Raw genomic sequence first — 10,362 nt, forward strand, 5'->3', positions numbered from 1 at the left:
ACGGATGCTGCCCCTCTCTGCCCGGGACGCAGCAGGCGGGCTGCGAGCTTTGCAAGCGGCTCGCACCGAGCCCGGTCGCTCAGCCCCCCCTGCAGGCGGGGACAGAGGCGGGCGCCCCAGCTCGGGGGAGGCAGGAGGAGACCCCAGGGGCTGGGGAGGCACGCGGCAGCCTCTCGGGCTCCAGCAGGCAGAAGCTCCCCGGGTGTGCCGGGGACCATCCCGCCCGGCGCGGCTCTTACCTTGCTGCGGATCTGGCCCGAGGTGGACACTTTCCGGATGAGTTTCTGGGGGCCCTCGTGCTCCCCCTCGCTGTCCGAGGACTCGTCTCCCGCCGCCGCCGGGGGCTGGGGCTGCTGCTGGATCCCGGCCCCGCTCATCCTCGCCTCGGCCCCGGCCATCTTCTCGGACTCCTGCCGAGAGAAACACACGAGTTCCGCTCAGCCCGGGCTGCCGCTGCCGCTCCCCTCCCCGGGCAGGAGGCGGCGCAGGAGGGGGGCGGAGGAGGAGGAGGAAGCGGAGGCGGCGGCGGGGACAAGCCGAGGAGGAGCCCGCAGCCAGCGCTGGAGGAGCGGCCCGCTCGGCCGCCATCTTCCGCCGCCCTCCCCCCAGCGCTCCGCGACCGCGGCAGGGCCGCGCTACCGGCTCCCGCCTGAGTGGGGGGGCGGCCGCTGCGCCCCGGGAAAGCGGCGGGGGACACGCTCCCCACTGAGCCGGCTCCTCCTGCGCCGCCGCACAGCCCCGGGCCTCAGAGCAACAGGCTGGATCGCGCCCCCGGGGCGCTCAGGATCCAGCCCACGACGCTGCCGCAGGTCGGAGCTGGGGTGGGGGGCATCGATCCCGCCGGGGCCCCGCGCCTCAGTCTGGCCGGCGCCTGAGCCGCTGCGGGGGGCTGCGTGTTCCCCTCCCCTGCTCGCTGCCCAGCCGCCCTCTGTGCAACTTTCCGCGCTGCTTGGCTGTACAAAGGGACCTATGGCCCAAGGGGGGGCAGCCGTAGGAGCCACGGCGTGCCTGGCCGCTGGGCGCTCCAGGCTGGGGGCGTGCAGGACGAGTGCATGCCCCCCCGCCCCCCAAACGCGGGCCGGTCCCACCACGGCAAGCGCAGGGGCTTTGTGGTTTGCTGCTGGAGTCTCAGCTGCTGACTTTACTCTCGCAGCCGCACTCTGACCGCTGTGTGGGGATGCTGAGCCGCTGCCAAGCAGGGGTGCCGGAGGTGGAAACCATGCACGTGGTGTTTGTTATTACTACTTCAAGCTTGCTGCACCCCCAGTTCCAGCACCACTGCTGGTAAGAAGTCTAGTCAGTTCCCCTAGAAGTCAATGGCTGTGTCTTCATTGCACCACCAAACTTTTTAATCTGGATGTAAAAATCCTAGAGAGTTCTCCATGTAGCTAGTAGAGGTAGACCCCACGTGGGAGGTGTAGTGTTAACTCCAACTAGCTACACTGAGGTGAAAAATGCCGTGGCCCTTGTCTCCACTAGGAGTTTACATTAAGAGAGTTGTCTCTAGATTTAAAAAACAACAATACACCTTTATTGTAGTGAAGACAAAGTTAACAACCCCAGTGGTAGTGCGACCAGCATGCCTAGCAATAAGAAACACTCTATCTGAGGGCTTATCTACATTACAAAGTTTTGCTTCTTTAAAGCTGCAGACTTCCTCTAGTGTGTATCACAATAAAAGTGCTTTGTACAGGTATAACTTCTTGTGGTTCAGGAAGCATAATAATGTATCCCAGCATAAAGCACCTTTATACTGGTATAACACCATACGCAGTAGGGTTTATAATTCTATAAATATATAGGTTTTTTAAATCACACTCCCACCAACATAGTCATGTTGATATAATTTTATAGTGTAACATAGACCTGTCCCAAGGATTTATACTATCACCTGTCTCTGTAGAATCTGAGCCCCTTCAATGTAATATCAATTAGCAATAGCAAAGTCACTAGTGGACTTTATGGAGTTTTTTTTTGTTTTTTCTCCCTTTTTGAGGTATAAAACATTGCTTGGGATTGGGTTACGTGTATGTAGAAAGCCTTTACAAATAAGATAGTACTTTGCTCTAGATGAGAAAGACCTTTGTTGCGTTGGGTCAGTTTAAAGTTTGAACCTTAGCTTGTAAGCTGTTTGGGGAAGAAACTTTTTGTTCTTTGTTCAGTTCCTAGCACCATGAGGTCCTGGCCCATGATTAGGGCTTCTAACTGCTGCCACAATACAAACAATAAATAACAGGACACCACTAGTATCTTTTGGTTTTCTCCCACATGTCTGAAATATTACACATCTGCAAGGACAGGTTTACAGTTACTTTCTCCTATTGTCTGTGCATGTCCCTAATGACCATATTTGTTGTTTTCTCCATTTGCATCTTTTGCTTATTGTCACTTTTTTAGTCTCATGTTCTGCAGCTCAAACTTTCGTGACACACTGCAAAAGTGTTTCAGCTGGGAGAATCTTTTTAAAAAAAAAAATCATTCTTGTGGTCTGTTGGTTTATAATCAGTGTTTATGGATAAGTATTTTATCCCAGAAACATTTAAGAAAAACACAAATGTTTGTCTGTGTGTGTGTATTTAACATAAGGCAAAGAACTGCATATTCCATCCACAATTCCATTCATTTAGAAAGGAATCTGAAATCCCTGATATGTTACAGGAACAAAATGGAAACCATAGTTTAGGTCCCGCTCCTACAGACACTTATTCATGTCCTTAATTTCACATACTGTGAGGAGTCCCACTGATTTCACAGTATGGGAAATTAAGGACTGCATAAATCTTTGCAGGATCGGGGCCTTGGTTTCATGTTGTTATGTCAGACACTTAAAGTCAGATTCTGCCACCCTTGCTCATGTTAAATAGTGCCTTACTCTACTGGAAATATTCTAAAGGAATTTGCCCATTATTTTCTGTGTCATTCGTTGGAACAGTTATCTTTAGGGGCCAAATCCTGCCATAAGTACCACACCACAGATATGATAACTGCCTGTAATACAGCACTTTTCATCCTAGCTTAATTGCCTTTGATTGTGGGTAACAAAAGAAGCTAATGAATGAATATGCCCATGTTTAATTCTTCTCCAAAGGGGAACTTATGAGTCTCCTTTTCTATAAGCCTATGATAATGAGATGACAAACTGCAACAGATCCTGACTCATTTACAAATACTTGAGTATACTTTAGGAATGTGTATTCAAACTGAATATTTGTGTATGTTTGGTTAATATTCAGATACTAATGTGACCTCACATGCAGCTATATCCTGATCTTATAAACACTTGCTTACCACTGTGAATTGTTGAATTTAAGTCAATGGAATATCTCACACTGGTGAGCACTACACTGAAGTTATTGGGACAACACAACACATGTGAGTAAGGTGGACAGGCTTTGGTCCCATATTTGCTAGTATGGAGCCTGATCCTGCAAATATTTGTGTATATGAATATTATTATTTCTTTGTATTACAGATTTAGGGCCCCATTGTGCTGAGTGCTGTACAGAACCAAAAATAAATGACATTTCTTGCTACAAAGAGTTTACAAATGGACTTCTGTTCCCATGTGTTGCACCACTGCAAGATCAGTGTCTACAAAGAGCCAGGACATGACAGGAAAAAAGGCACATTAAGACACCAAGCATGTTACCAGGTTGCATATTAACTAAGTGTAGAATTCTGAGGTTGTATGTTATAACTCAATGGGATTACACAATTGGGTATAGTTACTCACCTGCATAAGTGTTTGGAAGAGCAGGCCCTAGATTTTTTTTTTTTTTCTAAAGCAGCATTAATAGTTGCATGTAATGTAGACCCTGATCCTGCAAATACTTAGGTGCTTAAAGTTAACCATGTGTGTAAATGTTTCCAGGTTCAAGACCTCACATTGGAATTTTTACATTTTTAAATGAATAGTATCAGTATTTTCCAGATCAGAATACTCATCTAATTTTCTTTTTCAAACCAGTTTTACTTTTTGGAGAGTCAGTGAGTAATTTGATAAAATATTAGATCATGTAGCAATTGATTTTAAATATGTTTTACCATATTAAATATTAAACTTACAATATTAAATATTTTAAGTTAAAACCCCTGATTTCTGTCACATATCTAGAACCTGTGAGTAGTGGACCCTAGACCACCTCCAAGGGAACTACACATTTAACTAGACTGCTAACAGTTTCTTGCAGCCAGCCAAATGCAAAGTAATACATCTAGGAACAAGAAATGCAATCCATACCTACAGAACAAATGGAGACTATACTCTGCAAAACAGTGACTCTGAAAAGGATTTAGGGGTCATACTGGACAAGCAACTGAACATAAGTGCCTAGTGTGATGTTGTGGCAAAAATGGCTCATGCAAGGATTGAATGTATAAACAGGGGAATAGTGAGGTGGAGCAGGAAGGTGTTAGCTCTATATATGTGATTGGTGAGACTGATACAGGAATACTACATCCAGTTCTGGTGTCCACATATTAAAGGATGTTGAAAAAATGAGAAAGGGACAGAAAAAAGGATGTGGGGTTGGTGAAAATGCCTTTTAGGGAGAGATTTAAGGAGCTCAATCTGTTGAGCGTATCAAAAAGAAGATTGAGAGATTATTTGATTACAAAAAGAACAGGAGTACTTGTGGCACCTTAGAGACTAACAAATTTATTAGAGCATTGATTACAGTGTCTAAGTACCTTCTTTTTAACCCATTAGAGAAAGACATAATAAGAGCCAATGGCAGGAAGATGAAGCCAGACAAATTCAAATTAGAAATAAGGCACACATTTTTAACAGTGAGGGTGATTAACCACTGGCTACCAAGGGAAGTAGTGGATTCTCCATCTCAATGTCTTGAAATCAAGACTGGATGCCTTTCTGGAAATTATGCTTTAGCCAAACACAAGTTATTGGGCTCAATGCTCGGTAACCTGATGAAATGTAATGGCCTGTGAAAACAGGAGATCCAATTAGATGATCTAATGGTCCCTCCTGGCCTTAAAATGCTATGAATTTATGAAACCCCAAGTAATTGGATGAAGTGCAGGAGGACTAGGAAAACAGCCAGTATGCAGGAATACAGTGTAGCTCCCCAGTGGCTGCTACATCACCCTGTGAGCTTGAGCAATAGTCCTAGATGCTCCTTGTACTGTGTAGGAATTGCCAGATATGTTTAAATATGGATCTCATAATTCCTCCTCAGGGCTGTCCCCACTGCCATCCTTCACTCTTCAGAGCCAATGCAAGACTCTTCCCTAGTAGCCACAGGCCTTCAGTTGTGAACAGGGCCATGGCCATCCCCAAAAGAATTATTTTTATCTCCTAATGCAGATTTCAGCTTTACAAAATTGGAATGCTGGGGAAAAGAGCTACATTGTTGGGGGGTGTTCTGTGCTAATATTTGATTATCTTAGTAGCAACAGTCTAGATCTGTCCAAGTGGCTGGATATGGCCCATAATTACAGATCATTCATAATATGGTTTCTTCAGAGTTTTTAATGGAAGTTTGTGTGAGAATATGCTCTATATTCTGCAATTAGTTAATGTTTGTAGAGTGCTTTGAAGGTGAAGAAAGTTGTGTAAGTGCTAAATCACCCTGAACTGTTCATTTATATAAATGTAAAAAGTTCTTATTGTAAAAATACCTATTGTGCCTGTACAGAGTCAATTTATAAAATGTCAATGTTTCTACAGGTTCTACTTTAGAGAGGTGCTAATCGATATAATCAGGGCCACAGTCCTTACACAGGCAAAACTGACAATGATATTTTCCTCATTGAGGACAGCAGGTTCAGGCTCTCATCTTGCTAAACTACTACAATTATACCTTTGTTATTATACTTTATCTTATAACTTAATCACACTAATTTAAGTCAGATTTGGTATAAGAAATTCTCTCCCAAGTTGAGATTTATACATCATGTTATAGCCACCAGTGAATTTGACTGTTAACTACAGTAGAACAATGGTAACACTAAAGGGGCACTTTGCTGTGAGTTAAATTTGGTTCATGGTCACATAGGTGAGACATTTATATGTACTTACATAGCAGGTATTATATAATATTTGGATATGTTTTTATTCTTGCTTTCTGTTTAACATTTCATACTATTTTAAATAGTTGTAAACATTTTAATCAGAATTAAAGCAGATGAAGACTGGTGGAAAGAGTAAAGTAAAAGGTGAATACTTCAGTGCAGATCCTCAAGTGGTGAAATCTAGCATAGTCCCATTGAAGTCAATGCTGTTATGACAGTTTTTACCAGCTGAAGTTCTGCCCTTTCATACTCAAAGAACCCCAAAGTGCTGGACAAATCATCTTTAAAAAAAAAAGATTTTAGCTGTACCACTTTTAATATTGTCAATAGTAACAGCATGACTGAAACCCATTTACAACAGCATTAGATATTATAATTTACTGTGAGAAAAAAGAAGATTTGATCACAGAAACATGAGCAAAGAGTTCCAGCTCTCATGTTGATTCTCGTGATTTTGGGCAAGTTACTGCACCTTTCTGGCACAGTTTTCCATATGTAAAGTGGGGATAATATTCATGCACCTCACAGGTTGTTCTGAGAGGAGCTGGTCAAATAATGCAATTAGATTAATAAAGCATTGTTCATCTCATTATTAAATATTAAACCATTTCTAATTGTGAGGATTACTGTTTGTATATAAGTGCTAAGTACAATTGTTTAAGTGGACTTGGTATCCTGAGCAAATAAATTTCAGGTGATTATGCACTGCCTGTCCGAATTCTGTTATTCTTCACATGACCTCCTTAATAATAAAGGCAAAGCAAAATATAACAATACATCTGTATACTGTTGTTGAGCAGAATGGCTACAGAAATTTTATCATAGTGGTGGCTGTATTTCAGTGGTGACTGAGGTTGCTCCATAAGTACAGGCTACAAAAGCTTATCAGTATATTTCTAGATGAACAGCTATAGAATATCATGAAAAAGGCAATATTAGCCAAGACAAAGGGATTATTTTGAAAAGTACCGGCTCTTATGTCCCATGAGAATGATCAGACAGAAGAGCAAATCCACACCATAGGTGGCCAGCATTAAGAGTCAATAACTGAGTCTAGACTCTTAAAAGTGTTACCAACCAGGTATACCACACATTGTATATATTTCTAATACACACAAAAATTGGCTGATCCTTCAAGCCTAACACAGACAAAACTATTGAATCTCTGTATGAGGACTGGGCTTCACAATCTTATGTATTATTTCTACATATTTGAAATTACTAAGGGCCTGATCCAGCTCTGGCTGAAGTCAGTGGGAGTTTTCCCCTTGTAAAAGTGTGCCCTAAATGCAGAAAATAATTGCATGGAACTTTGAAATTTTACACATGTATAGCCCAGATTTTAGAAGCAGGTGAACTTGTGTTTTCCGTTCCACACCCATTTTTGTTAGTTTACAGAGAATTATTATAGGAATAGCCATTCCATGTAACTGTGGACAACTTGAATGGGTAATTAATATACACCGATCTGGAAACTGCAATAAGTGGAGTAGCTTCCCCTATAACGTTTGTCCCTCTCTATGGTTTTTCAGGGTCTGTGCACTTCCTAATTTTCCCTGCTGCAGTTTCCTCTATGAAATTATTTTGTTTCTTAAATAAAAAGTCAACTGAAATAATAGTGATGTGGCTCTTGCTGTAAAGATGCAACCGGCTAAAACAAACAAACAAAAAAAACATACGTTTTGTTCTAACAGAGGTTACAGTTTTGCTAGGAGCATCACTAAAGCAGGTAACTTTAAAACGGCATTCATTTTTTTGCTCTGATAATGCAGACATTAAATGTTAACTAGAGGTACCGGGACAAATCTTGTCCACTATGAGGGGGTGATTGAGAGCAGATTTGTTTCTTGTTTAGTCAAAGCAACTGCATGTGTGAAGGAAGGAAATGTGCCTCAATCGTTCAGCCAGAAATGATGCTAGGATTTCCAACCTGTAGGACTGAATTTGCTTTGTGTTCTGAGTTTCGGCTGAGTTTTAGACAGTGGCCTTCAATGTAAATACTTCAGTTTAATAAAGTAACATTAAATGGGAATCAGATTTGCCGTTTTCCTCCCACAGTATCTAATCTCTTAGGAAGGCTTCCTTTCACATTTATTTAATCGTTTCGGTATCAGCAACATGTTATTGAAAAATGAGTGCAGCTGTTTTCTCTATCAAAGCTGCTTCTCAAGTAGGATTTGGGAACTCTGTGTAGGAATGGGTGGGGGCACTGAACTTTCAAACAATACAGACCAAAAACATCCAGGAGTTAAGGGCAAAGAACTATAGAGAAACTGAACAAAGGTAAGGTTGACGAGTCTTAACCACTTTTCCCTCTAAGCTGTACATGGGTGCACATGCACACAGATCCTAAACCCTACACACAGTGAAACACCATGCGCACAAAAATTTGCACAGAAGAAATTTTTTGTGCACTCAGCCTGTCAAAAATTTGCAAAGAAGAAATTTTTTGTGCACAGAGTCTGTCAAAAATTAGAGGGAACATTGATCTTAACTGTTAGGATTTGAATTTAATTCACTATGGGTGTCTTCAAAGAGATACAGTGTAAGACTACTACACTCTTGAAAATGCAAATGCAGAAACAACCAGCCAAAAGAGTCTTATCCTGGACCATCTGTACAAAACTGACAATAAAACAAAGTGAAATTTGCACGTGTAGGTGGGGGTGAAGCTAAACCCTGAGCGGTGGAGACAGCAAGCAGGGGAGAGGAGAGCACTGAACTGACACTTCAGCTTGGAAAGAAATCACACAACCCTTCAGACAAACTCATAATCAGATTCAACATAACCTTGTATTTCATCCATTTCAGGTACAGTATCAGGTCAGTATGTCAGAGAGAAAACAGCCTGAGATCGTATTAAATCCCACAAGTGACTTACCCACAGGCTATTTTTATCCTTCACTGCACTGTGTGTGTGTGTATTTGCACAATACAGAAAGGCTCAGCAACGGAATCTGGTAACATTTCAGAGGGAAAATTGATATAATCTAGTGGCTACATAGGTGACATGATTTCCTTTGACTTAAAGGGGAGACTAGGGTTTGCCTAAACAAACTGACATGCCCCCCCTCAGCAGCTTTCTTCAAGTTTGTGTCATATCCTCATTTCATGTTTACCCAAATAAATCTGCCGTCAGCAAGGAAAGGCCCCATCCCTCCTAATGTTTTGCTAAGAGAATAGTTAAACCAACGACATAAACAGGACTATTTCGATTAGAGGAATGATCTTCCTTTGAAATAGGTGGAGAGCTTCAGATTGTTTTCGGGACATAACCCCCCATATCAGAAAACTGATTTCCCATTTAATGTTACTCCCCTCGGTCCTTCCCTGAAAAAAAAAAAGACTGTTTAATACTAAGGGGATCATCTTATTTCCTTCCCCCTCCAGTAAAGTTGTGCACTAGCCTTCCGAGCTGAGCCCAGGAATTCCACCAAACCAATGAAACTAGAACAGCAAAATAACTCCACTTCGCACGGAAGACAAGACCAAGAACAAACCAGACAGACATTTAGGGACGCTAATAATAGCGGGGAGAGAGAGAGACCGCAGAAGAGCTCTGGTGAGTAGGAAGAAGTGAAGGGGAAACTGATAAGGAGGAACGAGGACAACACAAACCCTTGGCTAAACAATAGCGGCAGGCAGGCGAATAGGAAATGCCTGTGCAGTGCCGAGCGTGCATGTACCTACCAGTTCCTCCCAGGCAGGGCTGCGGGTACTATAGGAAGGGTGCCCATGCTGCTCCATCACCCCCCACAGCAGGGCTCTCCCCCGCCAGGCTGGGGAGAGCGGGGAAGACAGGGCACCGCCGGCGGCTGCTGCTTCTCCTGCTGCAGGTTGTGGCAATTAACCAGCTTTGCTGTTCTCTCTTCCCCCGTGCACCGCGCTCCCGCCCTCCTCCTTCACCCGTCTCTTTTCACTCAGCCTCCTCCGCCCCCGACCTGTTTCTCTCCCACAGACTCGGCGCGCAGATCCCTCCCTCCAGGGACCCGGGGCTGCAGCTGCCTCGCAGCCCACATGACCCGCCTGTCATCCCATATATGGTGTTGAACCAATAGCGGCAGCTTTTGCCGTCACTGCTGCCTCAGGATCCGAGCCAGATGGAGCTGCAGCAAGCGGCTTCCCCTGCTCACCCTAGGGCTCTGGAGCAGGAGCAGCTCGCTATGGCACCGAGCCCCCCGCCCACTCCCCCGGGGAAAGACGCTGGCAGCCCAGGGAGCTGGGTTAGCGACTCCCGGTAACTGGTTACAATGACAACTGCGCCTCGGCTCTGCTAAACTGGTGCCTGGTGTGACCTACATACGTCGCCGGATTTCCAGCCATCCGGCATGG

At 43.9% G+C, this 10,362-nt stretch overlaps 1 protein-coding gene across 4 annotated transcripts in view; it reads right to left on the reverse strand.

Annotated features, from left to right (window-relative positions):
• Nucleotides 1–10,006, reverse strand: part of DGKH (diacylglycerol kinase eta) — a 265,194-nt gene extending 255,188 nt beyond the window's left edge. For 2 of the 4 annotated variants that reach the window (XM_075128734.1, XM_048851305.2), the window contains exons 1-2: nucleotides 9,721–10,004; nucleotides 240–410 (exon numbers count right to left, since the gene is read on the reverse strand). In XM_075128734.1, coding sequence (XP_074984835.1) covers nucleotides 240–410; nucleotides 9,721–9,777 — 228 coding nt within the window. In that variant the 5' untranslated portion in view covers nucleotides 9,778–10,004. Of the gene's footprint in view, nucleotides 1–239; nucleotides 411–9,720 lie in introns of all 4 variants that reach the window. The other 2 variants (XM_075128739.1, XM_075128731.1) reach the window with 2 other exon arrangements.
• Between the last annotated feature and the right edge of the window lie 356 nt (nucleotides 10,007–10,362).

The sequence above is a fragment of the Caretta caretta genome, chromosome 1 (genome assembly GCF_965140235.1).
Source record: "Caretta caretta isolate rCarCar2 chromosome 1, rCarCar1.hap1, whole genome shotgun sequence".
Classification (NCBI taxonomy): domain Eukaryota; kingdom Metazoa; phylum Chordata; order Testudines; family Cheloniidae; genus Caretta; species Caretta caretta.